The sequence below is a fragment of the Gymnoscopelus braueri genome (genome assembly GCF_963280865.1).
Source record: "Gymnoscopelus braueri genome assembly, chromosome: 10".
In the NCBI taxonomy this organism is placed as follows: Eukaryota; Metazoa; Chordata; class Actinopteri; order Myctophiformes; family Myctophidae; genus Gymnoscopelus; species Gymnoscopelus braueri.
Window position 1 is genome coordinate 42,604,428 of NC_137611.1, and position 20,600 is coordinate 42,625,027.

The 20,600-nt window shown below is 41.2% G+C and overlaps 2 protein-coding genes across 2 annotated transcripts; both read left to right on the forward strand.

Annotated features, from left to right (window-relative positions):
* The first annotated feature begins 564 nt into the window (after positions 1 to 564).
* On the forward strand, positions 565 to 10,531 carry eif4a2 (eukaryotic translation initiation factor 4A2). The gene is made up of 11 exons (XM_080439254.1): positions 565 to 636; positions 2,109 to 2,175; positions 2,686 to 2,818; positions 4,190 to 4,329; positions 5,016 to 5,184; positions 5,654 to 5,763; positions 6,334 to 6,477; positions 7,290 to 7,427; positions 7,790 to 7,879; positions 8,728 to 8,807; positions 9,710 to 10,531. The coding sequence occupies exons 1-11, from the start codon at positions 608 to 610 to the stop codon at positions 9,852 to 9,854; spliced, it is 1,245 nt and encodes a 414-aa protein (XP_080295380.1). The 5' UTR covers positions 565 to 607; the 3' UTR covers positions 9,855 to 10,531.
* Positions 10,532 to 16,610: 6,079 nt separating this feature from the next.
* On the forward strand, positions 16,611 to 17,564 carry LOC308093577 (beta-1,3-galactosyltransferase 2-like; the record flags this gene model as incomplete). The annotated part of the gene is made up of 1 exon (XM_080439909.1): positions 16,611 to 17,564. One exon carries the CDS (start codon positions 16,611 to 16,613, stop codon positions 17,562 to 17,564), a length of 954 nt encoding a protein of 317 aa, XP_080296035.1.
* Positions 17,565 to 20,600: the final 3,036 nt, after the last annotated feature.

A 20,600-nucleotide genomic window follows, 5' to 3' on the forward strand; every position in this document is an offset into this window, starting at 1 on the left:
CACTGTCTTCAATAAACAGATTATGCTACTGCATTCTTTGTGAATAAATTGCATCTTTAATGACATTACAATAATAATTTAACTTCTAATACTGTTGCACCTTGTTGGAATTTGGGGGCAAGTGATGGAATGTTTCTAGAACTACATTTACCCCCAAAGTGTGTAGGTAAATGTAGTTCTTCTGGTCTGGGGTCTGACCCGTCCGAGTCTCCGTAGGGGCCTTATCACCCACTGGGCATGCTGCAATATCATTCCGCCAAAGAAAGTAGTCCGCACGCATTTTTAACATTATTTTTTAATACATTTTGAACACTTGTGAAATGGGACATTCTGCATAATGAGTACTTTTACTTTGGGTACTTTAAGTACATTTTGATACCAATACTTTTGCACTTTAACTCAAGTAAAGTGTAACAGAGAGTTCTACATTGCAGAATTGATACTTTTACTTAAGTAAAAACATGTGAATACTTTTCCCACCACTGCAGAGAGCATTGATCCAGTGTGTGTGTGTAAGAAAGTAGTGCTGGGCGGTCTCATCATCATAAATGCACACGGCTCGTCGTCAACCATCTTTTTAGTCGCATGTCGAAGGTGGGAACGGATCATGTCTAGCGATTCTGCTGATTTCAACAGGTAAACAAGTGATATAAAGTCAATTTAATCAATGTACTTTACGTAATTAACACCTTATGACGCCTAAAACGTTCTGGTGCGTATTTACGGACTCGTATCGCGCGTTGTTTGATCGGTTTTGGGCGCGTTTTTAGGTGTTACTCCAAAGCCAGGAAACGAAGGCCCGTGGCTGGCCGCTGGTGTGGGGAGGCTAGTGAGAAGAGCAGATCTACAAGATCTTGTAGATCTGCTCTTCATTAGCTTTTTTTTTTTTTTTACGTTAGCCACGCTGCGGGCTAGCTAGCATACCCTGTGATTAGGTGGAAAGACTGGTGACGCGAGGTTACCCTGTGATTAAAACTGACCCGAAACGAACCGTTAAAAGCTTTAACCAGCTTTAACCAGCCAATTTGATCATGTGGCACTTATGTATTCGTTTTTAAATCCTGTTGTATCCGCTGATGTCTGTTCTGTGTCTGTTTTAAAAGGCCCTGCAGGATGTAATGCACGTCCCAAGGCCCTGCAGCAGGTCCTTGGTTAAGGCTTGCATCTGTTTGCGGCCTGGAGTGGTTTTTTCTCTGGTGGTCGGACATGTTGGCTGCCTTTTTGCTGCAGATCTCCATGCAGTGTTGCCAGATTCTGCGATTGAAATGATCAACCTGGTTTGTGAAAACCGAGGCCAAAATAAAGCCACATTTTGTAGAACTGTTTTCAAAAATCTTTTGATTTTATTAAACATTTAACACAAATCTGGTACAGGGGTCCCTGCCTGGCAGGCACAACACATTTATAGACTCAAAATAAGTCGAGGACCTGACAATTGGGCAGGAAACCTTCAACAATAAAATGCCTTGAAAAACACTACTACGGGTCCGTTACACCAATATTTACAATCAAGTTTACAGAAAAACAAGCCCAAAGTCGCTTATAATACGCCGACATGGCAACGTTGTCTGCTCTCCATGTTGAGATCATTCCAGTCTGGAAAGATGATGCCGTTTTAATAACGGCTAATTGTCCGTATGATCTGATCAAAGCAGGAGGGTTGAATTAAGACCCATGCCGTGGTTGCATAACATTCTTAAGGGTAGTCGCTAAAGCTTGGCTGTGTCACTGTGTGTGGAATTTATTTGACACGTGTGGCCCCTCTAAAAACAGGAGACCATCCATGTCTGGGGCGCAGCCAAAAAAAAAAACCTTAAATGTATTTCCTCCCTGTAAATTAATGCTACATGGATGCGGAATGGTACGTGACTCTAGTTTTTAAACTTATCAAGGAAGCATGTGATGTGACATGATGATCTTTATACCATCTTTCGGCTGAGCTATAGCAATGCTGACAGCTTTAATATTACTGATCACATCATCTGCTCTTCTTGACACATGGAATCCCCCCTGAGTGATTAGTCAACGTATTTGTTTTTCATATTTTTTCAGGTAGAAAAACTAAGGCAGTTTCCATGTTGACAAGCTTGCCTTTCTTTCTTTCCTAGCTCAAGAGAGAGAGACCATGGGGACCATGGGGGGCCAGAGGGGATGGAGCCTGATGGTGTCATCGAGGTGATTATGATTTTTATTAAGATAGTAGTATTTGAATAACTGTTTTGCCCATACATGTTGTTGCTGTTGGGCAGACAACATATCTCCATGTTATAACTTTTTGTGTTTTTTTTGTAAATTAATGCGCTACATGATCATACTACTGCTATTTTTGAATTTGAAGAGTAACAGTTTTGGAGATGAGTTTTCCAGACTATATGATCACTGTAATCCAAAGCACCAGATGCTGTGCACACCACTGGTTTTCTCCCTTATAGCCATTGGGCACTTTAGAGACACATGTGAAATGATGGCATACCATCTTTCGGGACTGATTTTGCAGTGCTGATAAAATTTCTTTTTGCTGATCACATGTTCGCTCACATGATAGGGATGTGTTCTTGTATTTAGTTGGGGGACGACTGGTCTGTTGCCAAATGTGTTATCAATTTAGGGGTCCTTGACTTAAAAATGTTTGGGAACTACCACTGTACACATCTGGTTACTCACTAGTGCCCGTCTCTCTTGCAGAGCAACTGGACCGAGATTACAGATAACTTTGATGACATGGCCCTGAAAGAAACCCTTCTGAGGGGAATCTACGCATATGGTTTTGAAAAGCCATCCGCCATTCAGCAGAGGGCAATCATTCCTTGCATCAAAGGTGAGGAAAGTAACATTTCCCTGTGCAGTTGCTGCACCGGGGGTGGTTGGTAGGGTTCTTTCTCTGGCACACATGCTGAGCATGCTTGGCGTAGACTGAGCACATGTGAAATGATGGCATACCATCTTTCGGGACTGATTTTGCAGTGCTGATAAACTTTCTTTTTGCTGATCACATGTTCGCTCACGTGATAGGGATCTGTGTTTTTGTATTTATTTTGGGAAAATGAAGCCGACCTTTGGCACACGAGCAGTAACTGTTAACACATCCACCGCCAGAGGTTAATCTCATAATGTACTCACCAGTGCCAAGGTGTTTTTGTTGTTTTTTTGTTTTTTTCATGTCGCCATAGATCTTGTTAAAATCCTTAAGATTGAGCCGTGAACGGTCTGTTTACATCTGCGAGATCTCCCTGTATCTCCCAGTGAAAACCACGTGTCAAACGGGGCATCCATGTTTGAGTTAGAGCGGATTACGTTAAACAGTGAAATGCGAGGAGAAAAAACTACAGGAAGAGAATTGAGTTTCAGTTTCGTCTGTAGAATGGGAGCGGGCGTGATCGTCGAAACCGGATCCCAAATAATTCTATTTCCTGTCATCAAACCGGAAACGGAAGTGGATCAAAAAAATTCCGAAAGTGCACCCGGACCGCGCATGCGCGAAAAGACCGCAGCCCGTAGGACTACGGGCTCGGCGCTTAACCGTTGGATTTAACGGCCCGTAGAACTACGGGCCCGGCGGTAAAGGTGTTAAAGGGAAATGTAACCAAACGTCAACTGAAATCCAATTGTTCTGGTGTGACGATCAGTAATATAGTGGGTAAAAAATGCCTTTTGTCAGAGGTCTTCAATAGAGCTGGATACCCTTTCTTTCCTTCCCGATTCCAATACTAATAGCCATAACTTGCGCATCAGTCGATACAGAGTTCCAATCCGATACCAGTGTGTCGTCTAGAACATTGGTTCTCAAAGTGGGGTCCAGGGACTCAGGGTTCCTTGAGGGGGTTCCAAATGGACCCTATAGTTACATTTGTACTCTTGAGTTATGGGGGTCCTTGAAATGTAAACGGAGAACCACTGAGCTAGGAATACAAAAATGTCATTAATTAGAAGTGCAGCTACAAGTTACGTTGTCTTGGCATAGACCGGCATACTCGCCATTTTAGGTAGTCTGCAGCTTTTCCGATACTGGTATTGGAACAACTCTAGTCTTCAACGGGGGTCCGGGACCTCTTGTGATATGCTGAGCTAGCTTTGAAAGCCTCTTGTCAAGCTGCATGGATGCCAATGTTGTGTTTAATCGATTAGCCTGGCCCCCAAAAACTGAGTTGGACGAGCTCCCGTTTTGATCCCAATCTCTACTCTCCACCAGGTTATGATGTCATTGCCCAGGCCCAGTCTGGCACTGGTAAGACGGCCACTTTTGCCATCTCTATCTTGCAGCAGCTGGATATAGAGCAGAAGGAGACGCAAGCTCTGGTTCTGGCCCCCACCAGAGAACTGGCTCAGCAGGTATGCTGTTCCTGTGGTCAACCTTAAACTTAACTGTGTCTCAGACCAAGGCGGCATATTGGGACAGTGGCTCAAATACAAAAAGGTACTATTTCCACTTCTATCTGTAAAAACAAAAAAACGTCTAAAGAACAGTGATTGACCCTCATAGGATTGGTGTAGTCCCTGTCCATGACTGCATTGGTCTGAAAGGTGAACTGGCTTTATTCAATACCAAATGTTCTTTTTATTAATGCTTTGATTTCATGATTTCTATTCTGTGCAAAACTGAGTGACATGATGGCATACCATCTTTCGGGACTGACCCTGCAATGGAGAGTTTTATACAATTTTCACTGATCACTCACAACCCTTACGTCATTTATCTCAGTGGTTCTCAAAATGGGGTCTGGAGGTCCTTGAGGGGGTTCCACAGCAAAATGTGTTAATGCTTGTACAAAAATGCTTGTACATTGCCATTTAAAAAAATATATTGACAATGAATAATTTCTTTCCCCAACAAATGTTCTCTTCTGGTTCTGGAGGTCCTTGGACAAACATTTTCAAATGGGGGTCCGCTGCAAAATTTGGTTTAGTTTGAGAACCACTGATTTATCTGCTATGCATGAGTGTTGGGATTGATACAGTCTTAACCTCTGCCATGTCTTCATGACACGTTGTGGTTTTCACCTCCTCCGCCCTTTTAGATCCAGAAAGTCATCCTGGCTCTGGGTGACTACATGGGGGCAGCCTGCCATGCCTGCATCGGGGGGACCAACGTCCGTAATGAGATGCAGAAGCTCCAAGCGGAGGCGCCTCACATAGTGGTGGGCACCCCGGGGCGCGTGTTTGACATGCTCAACAGGCGATACCTGTGTAAGTACTGTATGTAGGGCTGCAACAGTTGATTCAACTGATCGATTTAATAAGAAATGTATGAAATGATCAGTCCCGATCTACAAGCTCTATTGGCCTGTAGACGGCTCTTTTCACTATTTGTCGACGCCATTGTGGAACTATAAAATAAAGCTCAAGTGGTTAATCGATTCGTTTTATAAAATGTAGATGCATTATAAAGTTATATCGGATTAAGCCTAAATGGATTCCATAACAGAAAGTGACACCAACTTGTCAAGGAAGCAGGTGATGTGACATGATGTCACATACATACCATCTTTCGGCTGAGCTATAGCAATGCTGATCGCTTTATTATTGCTGATCACATCATCTGCTAAGAAAATCATTTATAGTTACAGCCGTAGTGAGCAGGCTTTTGTGCTTTGGATCTATCGTGTGTGTATATGTGGTGGTCTGTGACACTCGATGACATATGACTTAATTTTAGCCCCGAAGTTTATCAAGATGTTTGTTCTGGATGAAGCTGACGAGATGTTGAGCAGAGGGTTCAAAGATCAGATCTACGAAATCTTCCAGAAGTTGAGCACAAACATTCAAGTAAGCATTTTTTCTCCCCGATGGGAAGGATTTAATCTTTTGGAAGGTGAAATGTTTTTCAGTGTTTTTAAAATCCACTTCTGCTTTAAAAGAACTCTGCTAAAATTGTTTGATCCAGGTTTTCTTGTTTCATACAATAATGCCAGCAGAGTATGCCAGGAGAAGGAGATTATCAGGCAATGTGCCGCAAATGAGATGAGGTCGAACCTCTTTCTTAATGTTCGGTGGCCTCCGTCTCGAGGCCCATTGCCACAGTTCTTATTTCGATATACCACTTGAAGTATGATGCGTGTTTATATCTTTGGGTGGAAACATCATATGTCCAAAACTTACTTTTCAGGATTCAAATTCAAAAGTAGCAGATCTACAAGCTCAAAATGCGCCGTTTCGAGCTTGCGTATCTACTTTGGATACTTTTGTGTGATGCTGTAGTATGATCAAGTAGGGCATTAATTTAAGAAAAAAATAAGTAAAAATAAAATATGGAGATTAAGAAGTTTCTGTCCGACAGCGAACAAATGTCATAATGGCTTCCTCAGGGGTCTCATGGTTTCCTCTTTCTCCCCTCAGGTGGTCCTGCTCTCTGCCACCATGCCGGCAGACGTGCTGGAGGTGACCAAAAAGTTCATGCGAGAACCCATTCGCATCCTGGTTAAGAAGGAGGAGCTTACCCTGGAGGGTATCAAGCAGTTTTACATAAACGTGGAGCGTGAGGTGGGTGCAGCGCTTATCAAGACATGCTGCTCTGTCTGCATGCTCACATTTCTGGGACTAGCTTGTTGACAATTCTGCAAGGTAGAGCCAAACTCTGCTCTTTCTATTAAACAAACTTCTCATTCTAGCAAACTGCCCATTCTATTAGATTGACAACTCTGCTGTTGTAGCACCACAAATCTAGCGCCCCTTCTTTCTAAAGAACCCTGCTGAAACTGCATTAGCCGAGCCTTAGGGCTCAGCTTGTGCGGCCGTGTAAGCATGGGTCCACCAAAGAAGGCAGATCATAAGACACTGTGTCGGAAATGAGACCAGGAGGGACCTCTTTCTTAATGTCCAGTGTCCTTCGTCTCAAGATCCTGTGTTACATTTCATTCTACGGGTTCTCTGTAGCCGCGTTGAATGGTGGGGAGGACTAAATTGTGAGAAAATAAGTTATTAAAGAAAATAATTGCCTACTCTAGATAATGGAGAAGTTGACCTATTTTGTACTGATGACCGTTTAATGACCAGAACATAGGGCAGCATATCCTACAATATACAAGCTAATCGCTTCTTTGACATCATCATGACTTATTGTAGGATTCCGCTAGTGCTGCATTTTATTTTTAGTGCGTGTAGTGACACACCAAAGCAGTCCTTTACTCTCTGTATTATTAACATATGCTTCAAGTTCACCCCAGAGACATGGAATCCTGTCTTCCATGATGCCTTCCATCAAGACTATTGCAGTCTTTGTCTACTTTTTTTTTTGTCATGCAGAATGTCCTTAAACGAAAACGCATGTGTGGTTTTGTCTTTTCTTTCTCCAGGAGTGGAAACTGGACACGCTGTGTGACCTTTATGAAACTCTGACCATCACCCAGGCTGTGATCTTCCTCAACACCAGGAGAAAAGTAGACTGGTTGACTGAGAAGATGCACGGCAGGGACTTCACCGTCTCAGCTCTGGTACCACTTGATCTCTCACTACAACCTAATAAAATGAAGCCTAAATGGATTGCAGGAATAGAAGGTTACACATAACTTGTCAAGGAAGCGTGTGATGTGACATGATGTTCATTTACCATCTTTCGGCTGAGCTATAGCAATGCTGACAGCTTTATTATTGCTGATCACATCTTCTGCTCTTCTTGACACAGGGAATCCCTGACTTGCTGTCTATTTATTAATTATGAATTAATCATTTCTACACTAAATCTTGTTATCCAAAAACAGCTGTTCTGCGAGTTTGTAGATCAGCTATTCTTGGCAAATGCCTCATATTATTCCCACTCTGAAGTTGTTGTGTTACCCCCCCCCCCCCCCCCCAGCACGGTGATATGGACCAAAAAGAGCGTGACGTGATTATGAGAGAGTTCCGATCTGGTTCTAGCAGAGTGTTGATCACCACCGACCTTCTGGTTAGTATTTGGTGGGGATGTTCCGGTATCAAATAATCATTCAGCTGTATAAAGCCTTTTCTGTCGGGCAGAAAACCTCTATCTCCATATTCCGTTTTTTTTCTCTTCGTAAATTAACGCCCTACTTGATCATACTACAGCGTCACTCAAAAGTAGCAGATCAACAAGCTTTTTGCTGCGTTTTGAGCTTATAGATATGCTACTTATGCTATTTTTTTATTTGAAGAGTAAAGGTCCTTACACACGGGACGATTTTTTTTCATGCGAATAATACGTTTAAAAAAAAAAAAAACCTTATTAAGTCAATGCGAGCTTACATGGAGCGAAAAAGCGCATTTTAATTATTCGGAACGAGTCCGAATTTTGCGTATATTCGCCGGTGTGTAACCGCCTTTACAAGTTTTGGAGATGTGAGGTTTCCACCCGACAGACTGTATGATCACTGTAATACAAAGTACCAGATGCTATGCACACCTCTGGTTTTCTCCCTTATAGCCATTGTTAGACGAACATGTGAAATGATGGCATACCATCTTTCGGGACTGATTTTGCAGTGCTGATAAACTTTCTTTTTGCTGATCACATGTTTGCTCACGTAATCTTGAAAAGTAGCAGTTTTAGACATATTAACCCGACAGACTTTCTGCTCCTTTGCACGACTGTCACAGGTCGAACATGGCTTTTGTCTGGGGGAGTGAACTTAAAGTTCAAGTTGTATTATAAGTTGTAAATTTTTGGGTTTCTAGAAATCGTTTTTTGTATTCTCGGGTGACATAAAGGACATTTTCAGTCAGTGCTCGGTATTAAACTTCATGCCTTTTCTTTTTTTTTGTCCCCGTCCCATTCAGGCTCGTGGGATTGACGTGCAGCAGGTTTCTCTGGTCATAAACTATGACTTGCCTACAAACAGAGAGAATTATATTCATAGGTGAGTTATGTGTCGACTAGTGTGTGTGTGTGTATATATATATGTATGTATGTGTATGTATGTATGTATATATATATATATATATATATATATATGCGTCTCTCGGGTGGAAACCTCCATGTCCAAAACTGTTAATTTTCAGAATTCAAAAATGTCAAAAGCAGAAGATCTACAAGCTCTAAACACATTGCGTTTCAAGCTTGTGGATCTGCTACTTTGATGTCGTATGATCCAATAGGGCGTATTTATGATCAAAGTATGGAGACCGAGGTTCTGCCAGACAGCAAGTATTGCACAGTATATTGATCTTGAATATCCAATCTTGAAAGCTGCTGCCATCCATAATCTTAACGGCCTACCCAGGATTTGACAGAAAGGCCATTTCGGCAGTGGATAAATTGTTATTTGACCCTCATGCAATACCACTTGTCAACCAGTAGTGGTGCTACCTAACCATAAAATCAAAATGTCTCAGAAGAATGGGGAGACCAACTACATCCACCATAGTTGTTATAGTGTTGCTGTCGGGCAGAAACCTTCTCTCCATATTCTAACTTTTGAGTTTTGATAAATTAATGCCCTACTTGATCATACTATAGCATCACACAAAAGCATCAAAAGTAGCAGATCCAAAAGTTGAAATGCGTTCTGAGCTTGTTCTGCTACTTTTGCCATTTTTGAATGCTGAATTTGTTTGAGTTTTGGACATATGAGGTTTCTACCCGACAGCAACGATATCGTATTAACGATATCAATTCTTAATGGATTGCAGATTTAAGCAATTTAACCCTGGCATCCCTATTTTGGGCATGTCATAATTGAAAAATATTTCAAAATGTAAACTTTTTGGTTTGTTTGGAGTAAGTGGTTAATAACTTTTTTTTTTTTTTTTCTTTCTTTAGAATCGGCCGTGGTGGCCGATTTGGCAGAAAAGGAGTTGCTATCAACTTTGTCACCGAGGAGGACAAGAGGATTCTTCGGGACATCGAGACGTTTTACAATACGACCGTGGAGGAGATGCCCATGAATGTGGCCGACCTGATTTGAGAGATATTTCGAGATATATATTTTTTTGATAGCGATCGTTCACTTTGCATTGTGCTTATATTATACGAGGGGGGGAGAGAGGAGAAAAAAATGTCTCTTCTCAAATGCTAAAATCTTGGTTCAGAATTTTCCGGTATGTGTTAAAAAAAAATTGAGGTGACTCAAATGCTGGTCCCTCTCGGACAGTTGTAGATTCTAACCTCCGTGACAAATCGTCTTGGTTGGAGCTACAAAGCCATGGGGTCTGTAGACGTTCATAAGGTCCTCATCGGGCATTTCTTTCAGCGTTCAGTCATGATGCGTGTATTAGATGTTCTTCACCGTTTGGTCATTTACTTGTGGACTAAAAAGTATAAGTGCTGTATAAAGTCTGCAAATTATGTTATGCTAACATATGTGCGATTGTATCGTGAGTCTGCTAGAGGCACTTGTCATTGTAATAACTGTATTCACTTTGCTTTTCTTTTATAATGAATGTGTTCATTTAAATGTACCATGATTTTCTTTTATCCCACTTGCTTTCTCAAAGAGTTTACTTGCTGGTTTGCCCCTGTTTTTCTGATGTGGTTTTACCCCCCCCCCCCCCCCCATCAAGAGTATATTGCTATCTCCCCTTCTATTCAGATGTACACCTCCCAGAATTGTATGGCTGTCTTAATAAAAACCAAATAGCGGTTGGAAGTCTCAAGTCTTGTTTCTTTTAATTGCAGTGGCGAGCTGCTGCACTAAGTCTTTGCCTTATACATCTCCTGGGTTCCCTTTGGTTAACGTGAGGCCCTATAAACTCATACCTTAATTCCACAAAGCACCATTTTGATGTGTTATCCCAGCTTATGATGTAAGCGTGGTTATGCACTGCAAAGGTATTAGACCTAGTGGAAAGATGCACAACTACCCTGTATCGTGTTTCCCAAATTTTGGGTCGCAAGTTTGTTCCCTAGATGGTCATTTCAAAAGATATAAATGTAAAAAAAAATCTATGTTTAAATATTAGATCTCACACAAGACTACACATGCGCTTGTAGATTGGCCCTAATTTGTGTACTTTTATAACTTTGGGTAAGGTTTGGTAAACCCTGCATTTGAAAGGATTTACTTGGGTGCACATCACCCCCTAGTGGCTTCTCTATAGAAATACCATACGTTTCATTTTTGCTCTTGGAGGTACAACATTTAGTCGGAGATGCACACTCACAATGCTACCAATGCATTGTGAGCTTGTAGGTTGGCTATTTTTGATGCATGACACCGTATGACAATGAATGAGTTTTTTTTTTCTGTTAATAGTGTGATATTTTTGGGGGTTCAACTTTTTGGTTGAAAAGTTAAAGTTGTGATAGTCATTGCTAAAGAGTGATTGTTGAAAAAACAGCGGTGTCTTTCCAGCTCTTTAATAAACCGAAAATATATTTGTGTGGGTTGCAGCTAATCAGGAGAAAAGTGCCCATTAATCAGTTTCAATTTGATTTTGTTCCAATTCCAATTTTGTCTGATCAATTCTTGTCATCACTTCTAACTTCACTTGTTCATCCAAGTTCTCTCTCCTGATTGGATAAAATTGGTATCCAGACCTGAAAAGGCATTTTGCATCGTTCATAACATGCATGGCCTGAGTAATTAGTACACATACATAGTGATGCACTCATGTTCTTGCTTTATTAAGCTTATTATCTTATTATCTTATTAAGATATATGTGACTTACTAAACGTGCAGGATATGGTGGAAGGTAGCAGTTCTTCAAACAGGATGTCCGTTTGCAAACAAGACGGTTGCAAACAATTGTATTGTTTGCGTACCTGGGGAGTTTCCTTTTTGTTTTGTCAGCTTTTGTCTTTTTTTTGGTAGGTCAGCGGGTTAGTTGATAGATATAGGCTATGTCAGGATTGGTCCTCAAAAGCAGGCACATTAGCTTAAGCTTTTTCCACTTTAAGATTGTATTCTGTGAGAAAGTTGGGACATTAAAAGTATGACATTTGGAAAATAAAAGAAGAAACAGTACAAGGCCCTGATGAACCATCAGTGGTATAAAGTAACTTGCCTTAGCCTACGTACATTAACTAATTTGATTCATACCAATTTTTTGCTATTTTTAACACTAACCCTAAAGCAGTGGGGGTCCTTGACCTTTTCATGTCAAGGATGTATTTGGCTGCGGACCACCCTCTCAAAATAATTTGGTGCCAGGGACCTCCAGAAGCAAAATAAATCAATATATATATAGGCCTATATTCAAAGATTTGCACAAATTGTCATGAACTTTCAAAAAATAGCAGATCTACAAGCTTGTATATCTGCCATGTTTGAATAGTCAAAGTGTAAAATATGGTTAAAGTGGTTGAAATGATAGTGACGCTATATTAACACATTCTTGGTCCCCACTTTGATCAGCAATGCCCTAAAGCCTGAGTGTAATTACACGCCAGTGTCGTGGACCCAAACTTGCAGAGCACAATGTGTTGTGAGCTTGTAGATCTGCTATTTTGGGTGTGATGTGACAGCATCGCAAAACAAGTACAAATCAAGCCTAAATCAAACTCTTTTATAACCATAAAACAACCATTTCTATTCTGAGGACCAGGGAAATTGTCCTCACATGTCTACTTATCAAATTCTACTAGACCTTTTAGGGACATTAGGCCCCCATAAGTATAGTAATACTATACTACACACATGAATAACACTCACACACGCATACTGTACATATTGTTCATACGGTATGCAGGCTATGCATGCAAATGTTTTTTCACAAGTGGATGAGGCTACTGTACTGTACTGTACCTCAGGTGAGTTTGCTAATGGCGGTGTTATATGAGCAACAATCATTAAGTTATGAAGTTCAAAACAGCATTGGGATCACTTTGATATCATCTCTGTCGGGTGGAAACCTCAGCAGATCGACAAGCCCAGGAATACGATAAGTCTAATTATTCACATCAGTGGTTCTCAAAATGGGGTCCGGGGACCCCCAGGGGTCTCTGAGGGACTTCCCGGGGGTCCACACATTATTTTTTGTTAATATACAGTTGCATCAAAAGTTATTTAAAAAAAATCTTGACAAAATGTGAAACATTTTGAAACATTTTAACAACACAAATCTTGTATGGGGGTCCTTGGCACAAAATGTTTTCAGATGGGGAGTCTGCGGCCAAATAGATTTTAATTTAGGGGTCCTTGACATGAAAAGGTTTGAAAACCACTGATTTACATGACTGAAATGGTTGAAACTAAGTTCCAGTGTGTTTTGCCACCTTGACTCTATAGGCTTTAGCTAGTTTCTTCGGAAGCGTGTGGTTTGTGCCTGTAGGGTTGGAAAGCAGGTTGAACCAGTACGGTAGGCTGAGTACATAAATTCATCATAGATTTCAGGATACTGACCGCCACCTACAAGGCCCTCAACAACCAGACCCCTTCATGTGATCAAGTAGGCCTATGGTGTTAATTCACGGAAAAGATTAATACAAAAATATGGAGATGAGAGGTTTCTGCCCGACAGCAACGATTTATTAACCCCTGGGTGTTCCTGGACTCCACTTTGAGAACCACTATTTTACAGGTAGGCTATTGTAGTGAACCTGCACTGAGTGACGTTGACAATGACGCGTGTCAATCACAGGTTGATGGCACGCACCTGATTGTGACTGATAGACGCCGATCAATCATGTCCAGCCGTGATTGATCGGCGTCTATCAGTCACAATCAGGTGCGTCGATATGTCTTCAGCTTGCGACTGCAAACTGTTCCTGTTCACAGATGACTCGGCTCTGCTGGTCTCGGACAGGAACAGGCTGCAGGTTGAGAAAACTCTCAGCTCTGAACTCAACAAGATCTGCATCTGGCTCTCCGACAACAAACTATCATTACACCTGGGTAAAACTGAATCCATCCTCTTTGGGTCCAGTCCTAACCTTAGCAAGGCTGAGAGCTTCACGATCAAAGTGGGTGATGATGTTATCACAAGAAAGGAGGAAATTACCTACCTGGGTTCCATCTTGGAGGCAAACCTCTCCGGTAACAAAAACGCCGAAAGAGTGATCAAAAAGGTTAACCAAAGAACACGCTTTTTGAATAGGATTGGTCGTCTAGTCAGTAAGAATACTCTGAAGATTCTTGCAGGGGCCCTCATACAAGGTTATTATGATTATGCATGCACTTCATGGTATCACAACACCACAAGGCTCCAAACATCCCAAAACAAACTAGTAAGGCTACTTCTTGGCCTCAATCACAAAACCCATCTAACCCCTGCTCATTTTGCTAGGATTGGATGGCTTAGGGTTGAGGACAGAGAGTACAGCAACTTGCTATGGGCCTGGTCTTCAAGATACACCACAACATTGGGATACCCCTGTATTTGTCTAAATACTTTCGAAATGTTAATGAAGTCCACGATCATAACACCAGAGGCAGCTCCACAAATCATGTGCAACCCAGATTTGGCTCAACAAAGGGAATGAACTCGTTCTCATGCTATTCATCAAAAATGTGGAATGCCCTACCAAAAGGAGTAAAGGAGTGTAAACCCTACTCACTTTCAAAACTGCCCTAAAGATACACTTTCAGGAGGCTGCAATTCGAAAATGGCCCCTGTCTAAGTCTTAAAGGGTCTACACCATGAAAATCACTTTTTTCTTGTTTTTTTGTATTTTTTGGGGTCCCCAGTGTCTCTTGTACCCAAAAAAATGTTTTTTTTTTTAATTCAGTCATTCCTTCTCATTTCATGGATTTCCAGAATGGGCGTGTCTGAACAGGCGATCTCAGAATGGAAATGTTTATGATGTCACAAACATTATTGATGGCAAACCCAATGTTAAATGAAAAGTGCCCGAATCGCTCCGAAACTTTTTCTACCCCCCCTAAGTGGGGGTCTACGAACAAATACTTCGGGCTCGGATTTTGGCTCCGCCCCCCGGAAGTGGGTGAAACAGGCACCTCAAACACTTGGTGGAATTGTTCAAAAATGTTCAAAGTGTTTTTTTTTCAATTTGGTATTTTTCTTAGATGCTTCTTTTTATGCAGAATTTTTCCATTTTTTCTTCTTTTTTTTAATATTTTTTTAAAATATTTTTTTGTATTAACAGACAGAATTGCTCAGTAGCCCCCCCCCTGCCCAAGAGGACGTTTTGGTATTGCAGCTGAAAGTGCTGTATAAGCCAGAGACAATTGACTTGGGATGAGTATATCTGAGTGATGATTTAGGCTCAAACCTTTTGAAAAAGGTTTGAGGGACATACACCATATGATATTAAATATCAAATATTTTTTTTAAATTCATGGTGTAGCTCCTTTAACCTACCCCCCCCTACACCCCCCCCCCTATTTCTTTTTCTTCTCTTGTAATTTTTTTTCACTCTTCATACCAGTAACCTGTAAGCTGATTGTATGACATTCTGTATAGTAGTGTGTATATCTGTCTGTCTCTTATATGTCATCATGATTTGTGTGCATGGGGATCTCATCTTAAACAAGCTCAGTGCTTAATGAGTCTCCCAGTTTAGTAGACCTTGTATTGTGAATTTGTACTTCCATGTACTGATGTTCTCATGTCTTACTAAATAAAGTACATCAATCAATCAACGGAGGAGCAAAATCAATTAACTCATTGGATAATTGGGATGATTTGATTCTCCTTGGAACTCTTCCCTCATGAAGATTCATCATGCAAAAACGATAAGGAAATCCTGCCAGTGCTTTGTATTTTCTGGTAGCACCCAGAGAACTGCCGTCACATTACCTCCACGCTTCATGCTGTGAGAAGCTGCTTGCAACTATGGTATATCCAGGACTATATCATTTATTATTGGTTAATGACATTGATGGGGATTTTCAGGTGAGACTGTGACCGATTTGAGATGAGGCTGACAAAGCTAGATTTGAGTACTGATGTATGTTTTTGCATTTTGATTTAATCAGTCACACCCTGAAGGTCCTGGTCTTTGTTCTGCAACAGCAGAGTCCAGCTTTAAGTGTGAACCAAAACAAGTCACCCGGCCAAGTCTTTTGTTACCAAGCGGCTGATTATAATACTATTGTCCTTATGCAAGGTGATGGCTAAGGTGAAGGCATCTGTTCTATCATCTCTCCAAAAAACCTCTGGTAAAGTCATGCAGACTCAAATTGAATTCTTGTATTATTATTATTTCTTGGTAAAAGCTTATTTTGTAGTAAGTACACAAGAATGAACATTGGTGAAATGTGGTTGTGGAAGAAACCAGTTAGTTGCATGTAAATTTTCTTCTTCTAAGGAAAATGTCAAGTCCTTTTAAATCATCTCTTTTTGTCTAAATCATTCATACAAGGTTGAATACATATATCTCTGGGCTTATTTTGAAGGTAATAAGATGTTAAACAATGATTTCATAATATGAGCTTGTGTAAAAATGCAGTTTGATAGATAAATGTTATGTGTTAAAACCAAGACAGATTGTGTGATCCATTGTGCTGATTGAGAAGGCTGGCCCAAGAAGCCTTTTGTTTCTAAAAACCTGTTTGTGAGTGGTCAAGAAGGAGAACTGGGAGAAGGTCCTACGTCAAATGTCTGTATAAAGTGCAATGTTTGGTGATTTAAGTTACACTCTGTGGATTGGCAATGCAGGTGTCACGTCTGTGGAAATAAATAAATTTCTGTTGACAAACCCTCTTTCAAACTGGATTCTTTCACTCAGGGAATAGTTATGGAATAGTGTTTTTCTTGTCTGATCAAATGGGACCATATACGACACGACTTCCTCAAAGGTCCCACGAAGCCGCTGGACGCCATGCTGTGCAGGACACGGATACTCCTGTATCTCCTCTCGCTCCTGGGGGTCGTGGTCTTTCTGGTCTATCTCGACTGGTTGCCGGGCCTTGCTGAAGAGGGCGGCCCAAGTGGCATGCTGTCCCCCGGGCCGTACCCTTACATCATTAACGAGGCAAACAAATGCCCAGAGGGAAAAGCTCAACCATTCCTGGTGTTGCTGATAACTACAGAGGCTCGTCAAGTAGAGGCACGGGACGCCATACGACAGACGTGGGGCAATGAGAGCCTCGCTCCAGGCCTAGGATTCATCCGGCTGTTCCTGCTGGGGGCGAATAAAGGCGAGCTGGGGCGCCCACATCAGATGAACTTGGAGTCCGAGAGTCAGAGGCACCACGATATCCTTCAGCAGGACTTCTTGGATACCTACAACAACCTGACTATAAAGACACTGATGGGGATGAACTGGGTGGCCATGCATTGTCCACAGGCCAGCTATGTTATGAAAACTGACAGTGACATGTTTGTCAACACCGATTACCTCATCCACAAGCTACTCAGACCCGAACTGAATCCCAAGAAAAACTACTTCACGGGAGATACCATGTTCGAAGAACCGCCGATCCGAGACAAAAACAGTAAGTGGTACATGTCCCCGGAGCTGTACCCGGGTGAGAAGTACCCCACCTTCTGCTCCGGGACGGGTTACGTGTTCTCCGGAGACTTGGCGGCGAAAATCTACCGAGCCTCTCTGAGCATTTTCCGCCTGCATTTGGAGGATGTGTACGTGGGGATCTGCCTGGCCAAGCTACGGATCGAGCCCACACCGCCGCCCAAAGAGTTCCTGTTCAACCGCTGGCCAGTGCCCTACTCCAGCTGCAAGTACAGCAACCTGATCACGTCCCACGGGTTTCAACCCAGTGAGCTGCTCAAGTACTGGCACGACCTGCAGAACAGCACCTGCATCAACACCTAGGGTTGGGGACAATAACTGCTTCACCCGTGATTTTATTATGATTATGATTTTTGCTGGTAAGTTACAGGATATGGTGTGTGATATACATTTCTAAGCTTACCATATTCACAATAGTTGTTGTTTAGTCAAAGCATCACTATGTAACTTTCCTCTTCTACTCTGGATTTGAACCGGTTTCAAGTGTTTTGTATTTGTTGATGACATGTAGGCTATCATGTCACTCAGTATCATGTCAGTATCATGGTCAGTATCATGGTCAGTACAGTATCATGTAAATATCATGTCAGTATCATGGTCAGTATCATGGTCGGTATCATGGTCAGTCAGTATCATGGTCAGTATCATGGTCAGTCAGTATCATGGTCAGTATCATGGTCAGTCAGTATCATGGTCAGTATCATGGTCAGTCAGTATCATGGTTAGTATCATGTCAGTATCAGTGGCATAGAATGGTTTAGGGCCCAAATACATTTCTGATCTTGTGCTACATCATATAGTAGATAATATATCTGCTATATCTGCTATAAGTATAAAATATGGTTAAAGTGGTCAAAATGATTGTGACACTATATTAACACATTTTGCTGGGGACCCCCTGGTAACCCCCCAACTCTCTGCTACTGAGGTGAGTTTAAAAAAATCCTCTTTACTGTTCTGTATTCAATAAATCCTTTTATAATTTCTCTTGCACCTTTTCTTAATACTCCTTAACGTTTTGTGTAAAGTACTTGCCTGGTTGTGTGAAATATGCTATACAAATAAACCTCGCCTCTGTGTTAAGTTACAATTATAGCCTGCCTCGTGGGCACAAGTGCTAGGTTGATGTGCGATTGGCCATGGTATAGAATGTGGAATTATATTTAGCAGGCCAAATTTGTTCCCCGACTCCCATGTTCGTAGAAGTCAATGCAATTATTTCAGCAGGCCACGTCTGGGGAGCAAACGGAGGAGCAAAATCAATTAACTCATTGGATAGTCGGGATGATTTGATTCTCCCTGGAACTCTTCCCTCATGAAGACTCATCATCCAAAAGCTAAATTTAAGAAAACATGTCTCCATGTGCAGAAGGAAAAGGGACAAGTTGAACACACTACAGTTTTTAAAAAAAAAGATTATGTTATCGTATATTGTCACTTTTTGTGTGTTTTTGTGGTTGGGTGGTGGAGTCAAAAGTACAATATACAATATATGTCCAAAACTGTTACTTTTCAGGATTCAAATTCAAAAACAGCAAAAGCAGCAGATATACAAGCTCAAAACGCACCCCGTTTTGAGCTTGTATATCTACCGTACTACTTTTATTGGTTTTGTGTGACACTGTAGTATGATCAAGTCATATATGGAGATAAGAGGATTCTGCCCGACAGCAACGATATGCATGATGCTTGACCCACATCTCTATATCTGTACATAATCTATGAATAACTACACTCCACTCTGAAGCTGTGAAATCATATAGAATAGAGGTGTGTTTCTGTGTGCTCTCCTTCACACAGGCCCAAATATACAGAGCACTGGTTCTCAAAGTGGGGTGGGGTGGGAAGCCCAGGGGTCCGTTCAGGGCAGTGGTTCAGAAACGTTTTCGTGTCAAGGACCCCCAAATTGATATGTGTTTTGGCCGCGGACCACCATCTGAAAAACGTTTTGTGCCAGGGACCCCCAGAAGAGAAGATATGTGTAAAAACAAAAACATTTTCCAAACATTTTCCAAATTATTTCACCTTTCACCTTTTCACCTTTCACTACAAGTTGTACACGTAGTTCACGCAGCATGTGACAAATACTACAAAGCAGTTACATTTTTGCATCTTACACATATCAGAGTTTCAAACTGACATGTACTCTTTGATCTTTAACATGACATTTTGTTTTGACACAAAAGCATCTAAGTGTTTTTTCCCCCTCTAACCCTCTCCCACCCTGTGACGGCTTAGAAAGCAGACGTGGGCAGCACGCCACGTCCCTATTTTCCAACATTGTAAATCATTTCCTGTGAATTATTCAGTTGGGGGTCGCCTAAAGGCCAGACCGCACCAATGCAACTACTTGCTACCAGTGGTGGAAAAAGTACTAAAATGTTTTACTTAAAGGTAGGGTAAGTGATATTTTTTGGTAATTTATTTATTTTTGTTAAAAACATGGACATGTCTGTAACTTAGTCATACTTCTCTTTTTTTTTAAAATCTTTTGTCTTCAGTTTTTTCCCATATAGAGAAAAAAGCAGTTTCATAAGTCTGTGCAGTACCATATTGTATGGTTTGCAAAACAGACCTACAATTTACAATTTAGGCATTTAGCAGATGCTCTTAATCCAGAGCGATTTCAATAAACAAGGTAAACACGTACATCAAATGCATAGAGACAGTGTAGTGCCTCAGTAATAGGATCATAAGCCAACCAAGAACCAGTCTAAACAGTACAATATCAAAAAATAAATGATCTGTACATTGAAATTCAAACTAAACAAACTATAGGAAATTACATTTTAACAATTGCATAAGACTGCATGGTCGTCAAGGCTAGGTCAAGTGCTACAGGCTAAAGTGGAGTCTGATGTATTTCAGATTACGGTGGAAAATTGGGAGTGAGTCTGTAGTTCTAACTGCAAAGAGGCGTTTGTTCCACAGTTTGGAAGTCTGGGACGTATGGAGCGTTGTCCCGGATGTTTTAGGGAAGGTTCTGACAGTTTCCCTGTGTTCCCGACACACAGACATGCACACACATTATTCCCCCTACTATCAGTTATCTTTATTTTTTTGCATTTGGAATCACACGCCGGTTTGTTTATACAAGCCACCTGTCTGGCGCCTTGCCAATAAATGTTTCGCAGGCTCTAACGCAAGTTTTAGTTGACCAAAATGTTGAAACTTTTTATTTATTCTACACATTTTAGGCTATCCCTTGTCATAAGGCCAAGAAAGAAAGAAAGAAAGAAAGAAAGAAAGAAAGAAAGAAAGAAAGAAAGAAAGAAAGAAAGAAAGAAAGAATAATAAACACATTTAGTTAAAGCACTATCTTCTGATAGTAAGGATTGC

Bases quoted from the DNA above. Each gene is read 5' to 3' on its own strand.
- eif4a2 (XM_080439254.1), top strand. From the start codon at position 608: ATGTCTAGCGATTCTGCTGATTTCAACAG. The intron at 5,764-6,333 runs GTAAGCATTTTT...TTCTCCCCTCAG, and splicing joins AGTTGAGCACAAACATTCAA to GTGGTCCTGCTCTCTGCCAC. The intron at 7,428-7,789 runs GTACCACTTGAT...CCCCCCCCCCAG, and splicing joins ACTTCACCGTCTCAGCTCTG to CACGGTGATATGGACCAAAA.